This window comes from Mercenaria mercenaria, chromosome 4, assembly GCF_021730395.1.
Source record: "Mercenaria mercenaria strain notata chromosome 4, MADL_Memer_1, whole genome shotgun sequence".
NCBI lineage: Eukaryota > Metazoa > Mollusca > Bivalvia > Venerida > Veneridae > Mercenaria > Mercenaria mercenaria.
In genome coordinates, this window is record NC_069364.1 from 27,334,804 (window position 1) to 27,353,399 (window position 18,596).

Sequence of the window (18,596 nt, forward strand, 5' to 3'; positions counted from 1 at the left end):
CCAGATTCGAAAAAGAGTTATCTGCCCTTGAAAATGTCATTTTTTGGGGAAATGCCATTTTCAAGGGCAGATAACTCTTTTTCAATACCGGTGACCTATGGTTTTTATTGCATTTTTTTGTTCCTTCAATATCCAAAGTTTGAAGAAATTCTGTTATTGGGAAAATTTTCGCACCAAATTCTAGCATACGTCCTTAAAAGTAAGGTGGGTCGGGAGGAGGATTTGATTTTTATTTCAGATAGTAAAATTCTGTATGAAAAAACTCTGAAATGACTAGCTAAACTAGAAATAGAGAAGATACAGTTTATAAAAGGGATAATAAATTTTTAAACAACAAATATATTTATTGAAGTACAAATACCTTTAAAATATTTAAAAAGGGTCTGCCAAAAGAATTAAATTCCATGCAGAACTCTGGTAGCCATGGCAACCAAAGAGAAAAACTTTAAAAATCTTCTTGTCCAAAACCGCAGGCCCTAGGGCTTTTGTATTTGGTATGTAGCATCATCTACTGGTCCTCTACCAAGATTATTCAAATTATCCCCCAAGGGTCAAATATGGCCCTGCCCTTGGGGTCACATGGTTTATATAGACTTATATAGGGAAAAACTTTGAAAATCTTCTTATTTTAAACCACAGGGCCTAGGGCTTTGATATTTTATGTGTAACATCATCTAGTGGTCCTCTACCAAGATTGTTCAAGTTATCCCTCTAGGGTCAAATATGGCCCCGCCCAGGGAGTCGCATGGTTTATATAGACTTGTATAGGAAAAAACATTAAAAATTAATCTGCTTGTCCAAAACCACAGGACCAAAGCCTTTGATATTTGACATGTAGCATTTCCTTGTGGTCCTCTACCAAGATTGTTCAAATTATTGCCCTGGAGGTCCCAAGTTTTACATAGACTTATAGGAAAAAACTTTAAAAATCTTCTTGTCTGAAACTACAAGTCACGGCCTTGAAATTTGGATGACGTACAGTTTTGCATACTGATCTTAAAACTGTCTTTCAGTGACCAGGAATGTGACCTACTGACCTACTTTCTTGGGTTTTTTTTAAGATACAGCCTTGAAATTTGGGTAGCATGTACAGTTTTGCACACCAATCTTAAAACTGACTTTCAGTGACCATGAATGTGACCTGCTGACCTACTTTCTTAATACTTTAGCATCAGTTTGAAATTTGAAACATTTAGCTCAATACCCAGGTGAGCGATCCAGGGTCATCATGACCCTCTTGTTTTAATATTTTAACATCTGTTTGACATTTGAAACATTTAGCTCAATACCCAGGTGAGCGATCCAGGGTCATCATGACCCTTTTGTTTTAATATTTTAACATCAGTTTGACATTTGAAACATGTAGCTCATATTACTCAGGTGAGCAATCCAGGGTCATCCGTGACCCTCTTTTTGTATTTTTTTTCTTGAAGACTTCTCATCTTGTGATAGATATAATTCCCTTTTAAATAAATTTCCACTGATGTAGAAAAATGTAGAAGTGGTAGTTTCTCCCATTTAAAAATGACGAGAGCTGGCAGCTTCAGAGTCAGAAGAAAATGTCAAGTACAGTGTACTTCCATAACCTTTACCCTGCTAAATTTCTAAAATGGACTGGTTCATCATTAATTTTGGGCGATACCACTTACTATTCAAAGGGGTTTTCACTGAAAATTTACTGACTGAACAGGGAACAGTGCAGACCATGATCAGCCTGCACGGAAGTGCAGGCTGGTCTTGGTCTGCACTGGTCGCAAAGGCATTGTCATTTGCTGCCAGCAGGCTAAAGGCTAATGTAACTAACCTTGATATAAAATACACAATGTATGAGTGAAAGTAATTTCCATGAGTTGTTTGTTTTTATTCAGGTTGGACAGTCATGTACAAGAAGGGGACACAGTCCATGTTCTTGCAGAGTTCACAGACGATGTTTGTTATATCACAGACCAGTCTGGATTGCTGATTATAAATCCAGATCTGCTTCTGTCGGGAACTACAGTTGTATCTAGTGTCTTCTGTATGAGAAAGTAAGTTTGTTTGTTTCGGGTGGAATGCCAGTTTTTCAACAGTATTTCAGTTTTGTAATATGACAGAAAATTGATGTAACCATTGTTCATGGATTCTGTACTAGTACTAACCTGTTCTCTGCAAGTAATTGCCAACTTCCCCCACATGAATCAGAGATGGAGAATGAATGATTTCAAACACACTTTTATCAGTCGTCATTGAGAAATACACTTCACCTGGGCATCGAACTCAAAGATTGCGTGATTTATAGATCTACACTCCCTTTTGAGCTAAGTGGGTAGCATAAGAAAATAAGATATTTAGCAATGCCTACCTATAACTAAATTAAGACTAAACTAAGAAGAGTTTGTTGTTAAAGCAGAAGACATTGCTTTGATTCTGCCAGTGAAGCAGATAGACCAATAAGACACTGTCACACAAGTGATCAGATAGACATATTTATATTAATAATGTGTTTTCTATGTTTCAGGTCTATACTGAAGGAGAAATTTAAGGTAAGGATAGAGGTGATACTTGCTGAAGGTAAATAAAGTAACAACATGTAGAACATTTGCTGCGATAAATTTAGAATGGGTGATTATCATATTATGTTAGTCTAAAGCAGTTGCGTCTGCTTCAAATTAGATACATCATTGCCTCAGTCAGACATTACATCAGTCTGATGTTAGTACTTCTTTATTTATACATAGTAATAATAGCCTCTCTTGGAATCTTTTATAAAGCTTCTGTTAAATATTGGCTAACTTTAATAGGCTTTATAGATTATTCTTACACACCAGACTGGCGTTTCGAGTGATTTTACCCATGCCGGCAAAACCCATCTGGCAACCCCCATGCCAGATGACTCGTGCTGTTAATGACAACTAGTGGTTCATGCACTGATAATATATTGTTTATGTAAAATACGAAAAAAGCAGTTACCTTGATAGTTTTTCTCCGTTCCTTATAGTATATTTCTCAACTCAAAATATGTTAGTTTACCGTAAGAACATAATGTACGTTACACTACAAATGATAAAACTAAAGTGGAACTTTGTTATTGTGCATAACGCAAAACATCATCACGTCACTTCTGCTTACGGACGTTAATTTTCTGCGCTTTGTGTTCATTCTCTTCTATAAGGAGTGCTACGTAAGTATTTCTACCTGTTACTTGTAAAATACGGTATTCAAGAAAAATAATCTGCCAGAATAAAATGCTAACATGTATACGACATGCAAGAAAAAAAATCAGTCATGTGTTTACGAATCAGATAGAAATATCAGTCCCTCAGCCACCTGCGCATGGGTGGTAATTTGGCAAGCCTCATTACCGCCCAATGCGCAGGTGCCCTCGGGAAGGATATTTCTATCCGAATCGTAAGCACATGACAGATACTATTAAAATTAGGAGGCTTTACAATAAATAGTTGCTACTCCTCAGATAGTTAGTAGTAAACATTCTCAGTTGTCAAGAGATATTAATTGTCGTCACAATTATTACGTCATAGCGTCAAACGGCATAACGCCTCGAAAAGAAACCAATTGAAAACGGGCAAATATTTAATGAATATGTTGTCAAGGATGTACTTTAAATCATTTGTAACGTGTAAGAATCGAAATAATATATCTCATTTAGTGATTTGCTCTTGAATAAAATCATTGATGCATAAAATCATAAGATGCATATTATTAAATCACTCGGGCTGTGCCCTCGTGATATAATTCCCTCACATCTGAACTCCAAACAAGGATTTATTCAGCGACAAATCACTAAATGAGATATGTTATACAGTTACTGACTTATGTTGAGGTCAGTATGTGTTTTTTCAGCATCCTCAGTCAATATCATTTTACAGGCCCGTAAAAAGACATACTCGGATCTCAACATAGTCTATAATTGTTATATTATATGCCCTTCTCAAAGTGCATTCCTTTGTCTGGCCCATATTTCAGACATGATGATAAAAAAAAGTGATATCACAAGAGTCATTATCACTTTTGCAGGTCAATATCACTTTTTGCGGACCCGCTCATGCACTCATTTCGACCAATCAAATGAGTGCATTTGAAAAGGGTATATATTATTTCGTAAATAAAGAAATGTTGGACCACAGTAATGTATCTGGGCGCTCCGTGGCCAAGTTGTTAATGTCGAGTTTGGATTGATTGCCAGTAACCACTGTAGTCTGATTTTGTGTGTCTAATTCTTTCATGTGAGGAAGACCCCATAGAAAGATGAAATTTATACCAGGCGCCTTCCCTTCCCAGAAATAAAGCGCCTGTACAGATTGAGAGATTTGCTATGTGACTAAGATTGTGACAAAAACTTTTAAAATGTAACAATTTAAAAAAGAAACGGAACACTATACCTACTTGTTTATTTTATGATTAATGTAAAATTTCTTTGCATAGGGATGCGACAGTAGAAATGTACAGATGTTATATGGAAGTATCATCCACAGTGTTTTTCAGCAGGTAAAATGTTTGTTTACAGTCTTCATATTATATAGGAATAGTTACTGGAATGCATACTTGAGTTTCTTTCTCTTACTTGCATAAATACTGATTTGAGCCGTGCCATGAGAAAACCAACATAGTGGGTTTGTGACCAGCATGGATCTAGACCAGCCTGCGCATCCGCGCAGTCTGGTCAGGATCCATGCTGCTCGCTTTCAAAGCCTAATGGAATTAGAGAAACTAATAGCAAACAGCATGGATCCTGACCAAACTGCGCAGATGCACAGGCTGGTCTGGATCCATGCTGGTCGCAAACCCACTATGTTGGTTTTCTCATGGCATGGCTCATTTCTTTCCATGTATTTTGTAACAGTATCTGAAAAGGTTTTTTCATCATTTTGTCACATTCATAGATCTCTTTTATTTGGTTATGAATTATGAAACCAGAAGCCATACCTGGCATTTTAAATGAAAAGTCTTTTATACGGCAGTTCTTACTAAATTAATGCACAAATTCACACAAAATTAATTGTGTTGTTGTTTTTTTATCTGTACCAGACAGCTCTATCATGCCAAATGTAATGCAACAGTGGGTGTTAGTGAAGGAGTATATGGTTTAACATATTTTCACACTGTCTTGTAGATGCTGAAGAAAAAATTGTGCACAGCTGAGGGTATTATACAAGAATCAGCTACAATTGTTAAACAGCTTAGTAATCTTTTAGAAATGTAAGTTGTGATAGACTGTTATATTTTATAATTTATCAATCTTGTCTGTTCAGTCAACTTTAGTGTGGATTAATGTATTGAAATGAAAGATGACACATTATGTAGCTTATTGTTATGCCAAGATTCGGGATTCATAATGTTAAATAAATTATGGGACCTGTGGGATCAAGGTCAAGATTCAGGTATTTAAATTTCACTATTTAAGGTATTCCAGTTTTATTTCAGATATGCCAATTCCTTTATATCAGGTATGCCAGTTCCACTATTTCAGGACTGGTGTGATAATTTCACAATTTCAGTTATGCCCATTCCACTATTTTAGGTATGCTAATCAGATGACTGAAGACAAGGTGATGGAAGAGATTAAGAGTTACATTCCACAGATGATTTCTTGGCTTGCACAGTATACTAGATTTGGTAGTAGTTTCACAGTAAAAAAACAAAGGTAATGTAAGACAGGAATGTTTGATTCTTGTATTTCTTACCAGGTTTTTCATTCATTTATTTCTATGCCCCTGGAAAGAGGTGTATAGGATTTGCACTGTCAGTTTGTTAGTTTATCTGTCTAAAACTCTTTGTGTCTTAGCTATTACGTTTTAACAATTCACTGGATTTCATTTTAATTTTACACAAAAGCTAAGGTGTGTCAAGAATAAGAGTCAAGTCTATATCTCTTATGTCGAGGTATAGACATAGGTATTATCTCTAAAGTAGTTTGAGGTGTGCCATTTCAGGGGTATGTGTGTCTGAAAATTTTTGTCAAACACTAGAATAAGTTGATGTTGCATACCATTTTATGCAAATTTTTAAGATATTTATTAGTTTTTATTTGTCATTAAAATAAAAATATTTTGAAATTTGTAACCATTTTGCTGTGGGAATTTTCGATGTAAATGTCAGTCTCTTTGATCTGGTAAATGTCAGCTATTTTGATATGGGAATTTCCATTGTAAATGTCAGCCATTTTGATGTGGAAACTACCATTGTAAATATCAGCCATTTTAGACACAGTACATTTTGTTATTTCTCCATTTGTTGCAAATTCTTCTGAATCATTCAGGGTAAAAAAAAAAATGTTTTGAGTATTTTGACCAGTTTGTTCACTGGATATTTTTAGCAGAGAAGATTTTTTCACAGAAGAAAGGTAATAGTCACCTAATATAAGTATGTTACACCATTGAAATTATAGAAAATAACATTTAAAAACTGTGTGCCTGGCCCTTAAGATTTATGTACATTTTTTTTTTTTTTTTTTTTTTTTCAAAATTTAGAAAAAGCTTTAATTAGTAATGCATTATTAAACAATATTAAAGTGATTGCATGCATTTGAGTATCTTTTATATACAATATTTCGTATTTAATCAATAAAATATTAAGAAAACACACAGAAACTATTAGCCATGCTATTGAAATTGGATTAAATATAGAAGTAATTATCATGTAATTTGTGGCATATATGGAAAAATATCATTATCAGTTCCTGTCTTTTCTTGAAAAAAAAATTTGTGTGTGTGTTGGTATGAAAGTATGTCCATTTAAAATAAATGACTAACCCTTTCAATTTCAGTGACTCGGATGTTCAGGTGACCAAAGTTTGTGATATTGAGGAAAACATGTGGTCACCTAGGTGAGGATATTATACATGTATATAGTTTTGGAGAGAAATTTTGTAGGACAGATATATCATTAAGTACTAATATGTACAGACATTATTTTCTTCTCAGCTGTAATAAGATATAATTGTTAGCTAAGTAAAATTGTGCCCCATTTTCAACAAAGAAAATTTTGCTTGAACTTTCGTATGTAAGCTATTATTAGATGGAAAGGCTTGAAATAAGCGAGCATACTGACAGCTGTTGAAATGCTTTCCATTAGTTGGCTACTGGAGTAGATAAGCAATAACATACATATGTCTGTTGACAACAAGATTGGATGGAGAAGTACTTTCTATTTGCAGATATGGTATCAAAGGCAAGATAGATCTAACAGTTGAAGCCAGAATCAAAGTAAATTAAGTACAATATCGTACTCCCTTGTATGAAAAATTATATAATTTAAAAAGCAATATATTAATAACTTTAGAAATTTAGAAACTGCATGTAGGAATAGCTGAGAGAAAAAATGTATATTCAAGATTAATCTTAAATTCAGGATTTAAACACTCATTTAGCTTGTTGATAAAATGTCACTGAAATCACACAGCAACATTTCTCAGTTAATGCTTAAAGTACAGAGATTGGGTAATATTCTCAGTGTGTTTTAGCTCAATGAAAAAAGCCATATAATGTGTAAAAATCTTAGTTCATATTATACATAATCCATTGTCGATATACTGTTGGTAAAGACGTTTTTGCCATTTCCTTTAAAAAAGAATCCTGAAATCAGATTTTCATCTTCAAAATTCTTAAAAAGGAGCCCCAGTCATAAATTTATTTTGCCTTTCAAATATTATTAGCAGCTTCTGACTAGCAGCGAAATATTTTGTGATGAAGGGCAAAATTTTTAGCACGACTATTCATAGAATAGTAGAGCTATTGGACTCGCCCAGGCGTCGGCGTCCGCATCCGCGTCCGCGTCCCGATTTGGTTAAGTTTTTGTATGTAAGCTGGTATCTCAGCAACTACTTGTGGGAATGCATTGAAACTTCACACACTTATTCACTGTGATAAACTGACTTACATTGCACAGGTTCCATAACTCTATTTTGCTTTTTTACAAAATTATGCTCTTTTTCGACTTAGAATTTTTTGGTTAAGGTTTTGTGTTTAAGCTGGTATCTCAGTACTCACTAATTGGAATGAATTGAAACTTCACACACTTGTTCACTGTCATGATCTGACATGCACAAAGCAGGTCCCATAACATTATTTTGCTTTTTTACAAAATTATGCCCCTTTTTCAACATAGAAATTTTTGGTTAAGTTTTTGTATGTAAGCTGGTATCTCAGTATCCACTAATGGGAAAGGATTGAAACTTCACACACTTGTTCACTGTCATGATATGACATGCAGTGCAAAGGGTCAATAACTCAACTTTGCATTTTACAAAATTATGCCCCTTTTTAAACTTAGGAGTTTTGGGTTAAATTATTATATGTAAGCTGGTATCTCAGTACCCACTAATTGGAATGGATTGAAACTTCACACACTTGTCCACTGTCATGAGCTGATAAGCACTATGCAGGTTCCATAACCCTATTTTGCTTTTTTAGCTCGACTATTCAAAGAATAGTCTAGCTATTCTACTCACCCTGGCGTCGGCGTCACACCTTGGTTAAGTTTTTGCATGCAAGTACATACAGCTATCATTTAAAGGCATATAGCTTTGAAACTTATTTATTCTTTTTCTAGGTCAATTACCAACCTCACTGGGTCAAGTTCCATAACTCTAACATGTATTTTGAGCAAATTATGCCCCCTTTTGGACATAGAAAATTCTGGTTAAAGTTTTACATGCAAATTACTATCTCCAAAACTAATGCAGATATTGAATTGAAACTTCACATGTGTCTTCGGGGTTATAAAACTAGTTGATAGCACCAAGTTCCATAACTCTGACCTTCATTTTGGCCAAATTATGCCCCCTTTTGGACTTAGAAATTTCTGGTTAAAGTTTTGCGTGCAAGTACATACAGCTATTACTAAAAGGCATATAGATTTGAAACCTATCTTTTCTTTTTCTAGATCAATTACCTACCTCACTGGATCAAGTCCCATAACTCTTGACATGTATTTTGGCCAAATTATGCCCCCTTTTGGACTTAGAAAATCCTGGTTAAAGTTTTACATGCAAGTTACTATATCCAAAACTAATGCAGATATTAAATTGAAACTTCACGTGTCTTCGGGGTTATAAAACTAGTAGATAGAATCAAGTATCATAACTCTGACATGTATTTTGGGCAAATTATGCCCCCTTTTGGACTTAGAAAATCCTGGTTAAAGTTTTGCGTGTAAGTACATTCAGCTATTACCAAAAGGCATATAGCTTTGAAACTTATTTATTCTTTTTCTAGGTCAATTACCAACCTAACTGGGTCAAGTTACATAACTCTCAACATGTATTTTGAGCAAATTATGCCCCCTTTTGGACTTAGAAAATTCTGGTTAAAGTTTTACATGCAAGTTACTATCTCCAAAACTAATGCATATATTGAATTGAAACTTAACATGTTTCTTCGGGGTTATAAAACTAGTTGATAGCATCTAGTCCCATAACTCTGATATGCATTTTGGTCAAATTATGTCCCCTTTCAAACTTAAAACTCTTTTGATATTTAACATTTTGGGTAATAATTTCCTGCTTTTGTGACAATATTTCGAATAGTCGAGCTTGGCTGTCTTACGGACAGCTCTTGTTTTATATTATGCCCCTTTTTCAACTTTCGTATTCATTCAATCGACAAGGCTGTTGAATAGTCGAGTGTTGCTGTTCTCCGTCAGCTCTTGTTATTTCTGTTGTCATTGAGAAACAATTCCTGTAACTGTAAGGGAGGCATTCATGCTTTCTTTGACCTGATTCTGGAAATTATGTGAGCTTTACATGTTTACTGTGACCTGTATTATTATATCAAACATCAATGTAATAAAAGCCATTATGGTTTAAAATCTCTGAATATTGAAGGGATTTGGTGATTTTCTTACGTAAATCCTACATACCCCATTGCTTTCAGACTGATGTTTATGCATGTATAATTTTCAGAATGGGCCGGGTACCACAACATTGCCATTAGAACTGAAGACAGGAAAGACGTCTTACTCCGTGGAACATAAAGGACAGGTATATTTAATACAATGTAATTTAGTAGAGTAAAGCAGGCTGGTTGTGGATCTTCTACAGAGATGGAGAGACACTTGACTAAGAAACCAGTGTTGTGAGTTTCATTGCCCACAGAAGCTCCCTCACCAGCAGAATTTTCTGTGAGGTCTTCGGTTAATATTGTAAATTCATAGTCACTTTACAGTTGGGGTACAAAATAGTCAGTGGGAGCTTATTGAACTTGAAAGTCTTATGTCTGTTATTCTGCATAAGCCCATATGAAAAATAGGATTTTTGTGAACAAATGTAGATATACAGCTAAGTGGGAAATGAAATTTGAACCAAGACCAAGGAGGGATTTATTTTAATCAGTCTAGCACAGAAAAAGTAGGAACCTTCCCTGTCACCAATAAATCAGCCTAGCTAGCCCAATAGCTAAAGTAGAAGATTTGAGTCTGTAGGTCAAGGGTATAAAACATGAGCAAGGTGTATTTGACTGAGGATAAAAACTCCACTGCTGATAGATTTAAGAAGTTGTCAGTTACTTGCATAATTGGGAGATACTAAAAAGGAACCAAGGTTAAACTTATTGATCATGTATATACCTGAAACACTGTTAAAATGTGAGTGATGTTAAACTAAAAACAAGACAAGCAGTATTTGATATAAGGTTGTCGGAGACCCTTTTGGGAAATATACGGGGTCAGTTTGAATAATGGAAGGGGATGATAATTAATTTGTTTTATCAGCCACTTATTTCTATCCTAATCAAACATGAAAATCTATTGACCTTCCATAGAAACATAGGGTGTCACCATGTGACCAAGCTTTTACAAATGAGAATGCTAGAATCTAGTGGGAGATATAACAAAAAAGAAACATTCACTCATTTCTATTTGTTATACAAAGAATAACGTATTTCATGAATCTTTTGACAGAAACATACCAAACATTAAAATAGTATGCTTACACCACTGTTGCAGGTGACTCTGTATTCCATGATGTGTGGAGACAGAAGGAAGGATCCCCAAAAAGGCATGCTGCTATACCTAAAAGAACCCAGTATGAAAATTATACCAGCTGATCACATACATCAGAAAGGTTTGTGTTTCTTTAGTATAACACTGTTAATTTATTATTATGTCTTTTTATCTTTGTCCAAGAATCATGATCTGCACTGTCGCTATTCAGTCAGTAAATTTTCAGTGAACACCCCTTTGATAAACAAGTGGTAGTACCCAAATTGAAGCAGCCCGCCCTCTTAGCTCAATAGGGAAAACGCAGATCTATGGATTCTGAGTTCGAGCCCTGGGCGAGGCATATGTTCTCTGTGACAATTTGATACAAGACATTGTGTCTGAAATCATTCGTCCTTCATCTCTGATTCATAAGGGAAGTTGGCAAATACTTGCAGAGAACAGGTTTGTATTGGTACAGAATCCAGGAACACTGGTTAGGTTAACTGCCCGCTGTTACATAACTGAACTACTGTTGAAAAACGGCATTAAACCCAAAAACAATCCCGAAATTGAATGATTAACAAGTCTAATTTAGAAATGTAGAAGGGCAAAGTTTAAATGATTTCACTGCATTATATTTGCTTCAGGACTTATTCAGTTGCGTAATGAAATGGCTTACTACATCTCAAGACAGGTGATAAAATCTACAGAGGACAGTGAGCAAAAGACATTCACACTTGGCAGATTGCCAGATCCCATATCAAATATTCGAGCATGTCAGAAATGCCCACAGCTTATCAACTGTTCAATATACCAAAGGTATTTGTTTTATTATTTCTATAAATGGAACTTCAAACTTTCTGTAGATGAAGTGTCAGTTCTAAGTGATAGGGTAGCCAATTGATTTTTCAATACTCTTAAATATGACTTTTTATGAAAGTTAGAAATACATGTCAGTCTATGGGAAAAAATAATTTTGATTTGGGACATATCTGTACAATGTGCCATATATTGTAAATGCTCAAAATTGAAATTTAGATTTATTTTTGCCCGCCAGCTTAGCTCAGTAGGTAGAGTGTTGGTCTACGGATTGCGGGGTCGTGAGTTAGATTCTCGGGCAGGGCGTATGTTCTCGGTCACTATTTGATAAACGACATTGTGTCTGAAATCATTAGTCCTCCACCTCTGATTCATGTGGGAAAGTTGGCAGTTACTTGCTGAGAACAGGTTTGTACTGGTACAAAATCTAGGAACACTGGTTAGCTTAACTGCCAGCGGTTACATAACTGAAATACTGTTGAAAAATGGCGTTAAACCCAAAACAAACAAACAAAGATTTATTTTACCACGTGATTGGCAAATACATGATAACTAAAAACATTTTAGAATAGATATACATGGTGAATGGTGCTCATTTTATAACATTATGATAAACAAGAATGGGCAGTAATTGTTGTAACTTGAATTCTAAGGCAGGTTGAAGGGAGGTCAGCTGATTCCAGCGGGATGTCTGGATTGGTTAATGAAAGTTTGGGGCATTTGACGTTGGATCACATGACATATTTTATCCAATGGTGTCTCATGTTAGATCTAGAATCACAGCTTGGTCAATCAAAAAAGACTTTAGCAGACATATGGTGTAAAAATTCTGTGAAGAGGTATGTTCATGTAGCTGTTTAATAGTGTATAGTTCAGTTATAAGATATAAAGCAATCTTAGAGTCTATATAAATGATAAAATAAATCAATAACAATATTTGCCACTCATGACATAGTATGTAATTATTTAATTTAAATTTATGAACATGAAACTTTATGGTTTTGGGATAAGAAGTTACGGATTTCTTTCTTGAGGGTAAAAATAAATTTTATGTTTTATGGGGATTAGATTTTATTTAATGACACTCATGATAGTCATGAAAATTATTTATGAATATTAATGATTTAAAAGTACAGTGAAACTTGATTAAGCAGTCAGCCAAGGGACGATGCTGTGGCTGTTTAAGGCAGGTGGGTACTTGAAGCAGATTAAATTAAAATTAGAATAGAAAATTGAAATAAGTTTGGGATGTTAGCTGACTAGCTGCTGTAGCAAAGTTGCTGTTTGATAAAGGTGACCAATAAGCCAGGTTCAACTAATACAGGAGCCTCCATGGTCAAATGGTCAATAAAATCTGTAAAAAGATTACTGACTTTAAATCGCTTGCACCTCACATGTTGGACTGAACTCTTAATGTAAGGAAGCCATCCGGCTGGCTTATGGAAGGTCAATGGTTCTACCCAGGTGTCCACTCATGATGAAATAATGTCCAGAGGGGCATTTAGGGTCCTCCAGTACTACAAAAAGCTAGAAAGTCGCCATATGTCCTAAAATTGTGTCCGTTTGACAAGTCCAACAAAAATATTTTATCTAAGCAAAAATAAAACACCAATAAATTCAAACTTGTGCTCAAGGGATGATGTCTTTCTGAAGTTGTGTTCTAACAAATAAAATTTTAATTGAATGTTTATGTCCTATTGTAACAATTGTATCGATCCTGAAATTTTTCAGGGAGGAAGCAGGACTCTGTCTCAGTGGAATGGTTTTACTCTCTGAGAGCTGTGAAGAGATAGGACAAGATGCAGTTGTACTTACCTTCTCTCGGCATTCACAATATCCCAAGTATGTTCTTATCTTGGCTGTATGAAGAATATCGAGAGCTATTTATCTTATCTTGGTGTCCGTTAGAGTTGGTAAAGTTTTACATGCAAGATCATATCCCAGTAACCATTGCATATTTTGTATGGACATTTCACACAAGGGTTCGTAGTCGTCAAATCTGCTGAAATAACCCAGATAGGTAATTTTCAGTTGAATTTAATGCAAATTATCATCCTTCTTTACTTAGAAAATTTGGTTTAACTTTTTTATGAAACTCGCTATCTAGCTGAATCTCAGTAACAACTATGGATTGGAACAATGCTTTCCAGTCATCCAACCTAATGAAATGATCAAGTTATAGAACTCTTGATTCAATTTAATATAAATTATGGCCCTTTTTATACATAGAATATTCAGTTGTCAAGCTTTATTTCTGTTACAACTACATATATTCGAATGAAACTTCACGTATCAGGTCTTGGTGCTCAGCATGTGTTTTTACATAACTGTGTAAAATTACTCACGGTTGAAAGTACAGTCGACATCGTACTTGCGACACCTCTATTAAGCGATTTTTGTATTAAACGACCAGTAAAAATCCCCCCAACGTTTTCAGTATAAAAAATTCATCCCATTAAACGACTTCTTTATTAAACGACTAGCGACCCCCATTAATGAAAGTCCCGACAGGTAAAATATTCGAAAAAAGTATCTATTAAAGCGACCGGGTACCAACATTCTACCGGGCATTTCTTCATCTGTATAATTAACGAGTACGTTTTGCATGTGACTAAATGCAATTAACCTTTGTATCAGTCAAACTAACAAAAAAATCCAGCCATAATTTTCACGGTTTGTGGACTTGGCAAAGTGTTCACAATGTTAAAACAGATTTTGAAACCAAAACATGTATGTCATAATAAATAGAGTCACTTTAAAAAGGTTAAAACATTTTCCTTTTTATCAAAACTGAATTCATTAAAGACCGTTCCTTTAAAAGGGGACCCATTTTCTTAGCAGTCCCTTGGGTGGTCTCTTAATACAATGTCGACTATAATTCAAATTATAGCTCTTATTTGATTAAGAAAATTTGGTTGAAGCTTGCTTGATTTTTATCATCATTGCCAAAATAAAATTTTAATTTGTAGGAAATTGTAAATCCTGCAAAATTAAAAGTTTTTGTTTGTCTCAGAAAGCTCTTGGAAATTCAAGCGAATTTTTATTGAGGATATTTGCTTGGTTCAGGTTAAGATTGAAATTTCTCACTTACCGGACAGAAAAATCTCTATTTTTAGAAATGCTGGAAAATCTTATTCACTGGGTTACCCCACACTCCTGTGAGGGACTACTTCATGCCTGAATATACATATTATTTATGTAAAATAATTAAAAATCAGGTACCTTTATCTTTTCTCTCCATTCCTTATAGTGTATTTCTTGATTCATAATTCATTACTTTATGATAAGAACGTACCGTTACGCTACAAACGATAAAACTAAAGCGGAACTTTGTTATTGTGCGTCACTGAAAATGTCACGATGTCACTTCTGTTTAAACGGATGTCAATTTCCCGCGTTTTAAATAGTTTCATATTTTCATGCTTGTTTTTATTGTTTCTGTGTGGTAAGTGAGAAATAGAATCCATCATTGGTGTTCGGTGAAGATCAGAAATCCCAGCCCTCGGGCGCACCGCTCAAGTCTTAAACTCGGCACAGCCTCGCCTTGAGCGGTGCGCCCTCGGGTTGGGATTTTCTGATCTTAACCGAAGACCAGTGACAGATTCTCTACAATCTGACTAAAGTACATCTCCTATTACGCTACGCATAGGATCTGAAAACGACCTATTCATTGCCTCGTTCTGACGGCCCTTTCACTAGCCAATCAGAGTCTAGCTTACAACATCTTGCAAATCTACCTGTAGCATTGACTTTTGATATTTACAATTCTTATGTCGTAATGTATCAGATAGCCGGTTAGCTCAGTCGGTAGGCCACTTGCTTTGTAAGCGAGAGGTCCCGGGTTCGAGTCCTGGAATAACTGCATATTTTTCTTACTCTTTGACAATCGAACAAGTCGTCTGATTGGATAACATAAAAATAGTAATAATGGAAATCCAAAATATACAGAAGACGAATGTGAATGGGTCGTTCTCAGATCTTCGTTTAGAAGATCAAGGACTTTAGTCAGATTGGATTCTCTATATCTTTAAAAAAAAAAAGTTTATCCAAGCGAAAATCAAATGCAATAATTCCATGAGTAACATAGCCACAAGTGAAAATTCAAATTCGGTGTTCATCAGTGAAAGATATTTCAGTCTTACTTGTTTCTTGTCATTTTAACAGTTTTTAGCTCAACTTTTCGAAGAAAAAGTAGAGCTATTGCACTCGCCCCGGCGTCAGCGTCGCCGTTGGTTAATGTTTTTGATAAAGTCAAGTATCTATTGACTTGAAACTTAAAATAGTTATTTACTATCAAAGGCAACACCAGAAGAAACAATCCCCATAACTGTGTTTGAATTTTGACAGAATTATGACCCTTTTTAACTTCGAATTTTTGGTTAAAGTTTTTGATAAAGTCAAATATCTCAGTTACTATCAAAGCTATTGACTTGAAACTTAAAATATTTATTTACTATCAGTCTACACCAGGAGAAACAATCCCCGTAACTCTGATTGAATTTTGACAGAATTATGCCCCTTTTTAACTTAGAATTTTTGGTTAAAGTTTTTGCGAAAGTCAAAATTAATATCTCTGTTACTATCAAAGCTATTGATTTGAAACTTAAAATACTTATTTACCATTAAAGTCTACACCAGGAGAAACAATCCCCATAACTCTGATTTGAATTTTGACAGAATTATGCCCCTTTTAACTTAGAATTTTTTTTTTTTTTAATTTTTGATAAAGTCAAATATCTCTGTTACTATTAAAACTTTTGACTTGAAACTCAAAATAGTTATATACAATCAAAGTCTGCACCAAGAGACACAATTCCAATAACTCTGGTTTGAATTTTGACAGAATTATGCCCCTTTTTAACTTAGAATTTTTTGTTAAAGTTTTTGATAAAGTCAGATACCTTTGTTACTATCAAAGCTTTTGACTTGAAACTTAAAATGAGCCGTGCCATGGGAAAACCAACATAGTGGGTGTGCGACCAGCATGGATCCAGACCAGCCTGCGCATCCGCGCAGTCTGGTCAAGCTCCATGCTGTTCGCTTTTAAAGCCTATTGGAATTGGAGAAACTGTTAGCGAACAGCATGGATCCTGACCAGACTGCGCGGATGCGCAGGCTGGTCTGGATCCATGCTGGTCGCACACCCACTATGTTGATTTTCCCATGGCACGGCTCAAATACTATTTACCATCAAAGTCTACACCAGGAGAAACAATATCCATAACTCTGATTTGAATTTTGACAGAATTATGCCCCTTTTTAACTTAGAATTTTTTGTTAAAAGTCAAATATCTCTGTTACTGTTAAAGCTTTTGACTTGAAACTCAAAATAGTTATTTACTATCAGAGTCTACACCAGGAGACACAATTCCCATAACTCTGATTTGAATTTTAACAGAGTTATGTCCCTTTTTAACTTATATTTCTTTTTACTGGCAAAGCTCTAATTCAGAGTCAAGCACTGAGAAAAGTCAAGTGCGCTGTCTTACGGACAGCTCCTGTTACCCATGCAGTGAAATGTACATCAGTAGGGCAACATCACACTCAAAGTGATGGCATCTCTGTATTTGTAGCAAAAAGTTAGATAATTGTTTGAGATTTTTAGATTCTTTTACATCTTAAGTCTTAACAGATAATTATATTCCTCAATATCTTTAGTGATGTCAGTTTTGTCATTAACAAAGCACAGGGTGAATCAGAGAGGAGCTAACTGTTATTATAGTTGTTTCCCCCGTCTCTGCCTTTAAGTTGTAAAAACTTGTATCAGTAGTACTAATTATTGCTGAAGTTTAATGGAACTAGGCGTCAGACAAATTAAAAAGCTACCAAGTTAGTGATATTGTATTTTTTTCTTCAATCTACTAATTTAAAAGATGCCATGTGTTGGTAAGTTACGACAAAGGTTACTGACTCAACAAGAAGTCCTAGATTTATGTTTAACCCTTAGCCTGCTGGCAGCAAGTGATTCTGCCTTTGCAGCCAGTGCAGACCAAGACCAGCCTGCACATCTGTGCAGTCTGATCATGGTCTGCACTGTTCGCCTTCCAGTCAGTATCTTTTTCATAAGCACCCCTTTTAACAGTTAATGGTTAATGGTATTGTCCAAATTTAAAAGATGGACAAGTTCATTATAGAAATTTAGCAGGGTAAAGGTTAATGATGTCAGTTGACCTTTTTACTTAAATTACAGGCAAGGTCCACTGTCTAGTGTGGGTATTACACTACAAGACAGTGTTGTGATCAGTAGAGAAGACCCTGCCTGGGTTGCAGTTTGTACAGGATTTGTGCAAGAAATTTCACCCGGCTTCATCCAGGTCCTCACTGAAAGGTAAAACTGATTAATTAGTTCTTAGAGGACTCTTAGTAAAAAAAGCATATTCACCTTTGACCTCTCATTATTTTTAGGTTTCTAAGTCAAAGGTCATGGTCACTATCATGCTAAGTGGTCAAACAGACAATCATTCACTCCATATCTGCTGAATCTGTCAAGGAATATATTCAATACCATCAGGTTCAGAGCTGTCTTCAGGTATATATTGCTTTGCAGAGCAATGCTCTTGTTCATGAAATGTAACTCTGCTTGTCTTGAGAATTTTATTTCCATGAGTTATCTCCCTTAGTATATGACGCTTCGGTTACTTAAGGGATGTAGTCCAGAAGAGAAATTATCATGTGTTTAATGTATTTATTGACTAGGTTTTTAAAAATTGAAATTGGATTGGCAGGTGAGTGGATAGATTTCGTCAAACTCACCAGGTCCAGTCATTTTAGTTTGAGTTTAGATGTTGAAATGAAACTTGGCCTATAAGTATTTAAAGTTATGAGAACAAGGTTTGTATTGCATATGGAGTCAGTCAGTAGGG

General features: G+C 35.1%; 1 protein-coding gene across 1 annotated transcript in view; it reads left to right on the forward strand.

Annotated features, from left to right (window-relative positions):
- The window catches only part of LOC123552778 (DNA replication ATP-dependent helicase/nuclease DNA2-like), a 124,756-nt gene that overhangs the window by 83,211 nt on the left and 22,949 nt on the right, over nt 1-18,596 (forward strand). The window contains exons 5-17 of the mRNA XM_053542100.1: nt 1,869-2,027; nt 2,498-2,522; nt 4,423-4,485; nt 5,111-5,196; nt 5,519-5,641; nt 6,764-6,823; nt 7,154-7,202; nt 9,899-9,976; nt 10,939-11,056; nt 11,562-11,733; nt 12,387-12,572; nt 13,465-13,575; nt 17,924-18,061. Of these exons, the coding sequence (XP_053398075.1) occupies nt 1,869-2,027; nt 2,498-2,522; nt 4,423-4,485; nt 5,111-5,196; nt 5,519-5,641; nt 6,764-6,823; nt 7,154-7,202; nt 9,899-9,976; nt 10,939-11,056; nt 11,562-11,733; nt 12,387-12,572; nt 13,465-13,575; nt 17,924-18,061 (1,368 nt within the window). The remainder of the gene's footprint in view (nt 1-1,868; nt 2,028-2,497; nt 2,523-4,422; nt 4,486-5,110; nt 5,197-5,518; nt 5,642-6,763; nt 6,824-7,153; nt 7,203-9,898; nt 9,977-10,938; nt 11,057-11,561; nt 11,734-12,386; nt 12,573-13,464; nt 13,576-17,923; nt 18,062-18,596) is intronic.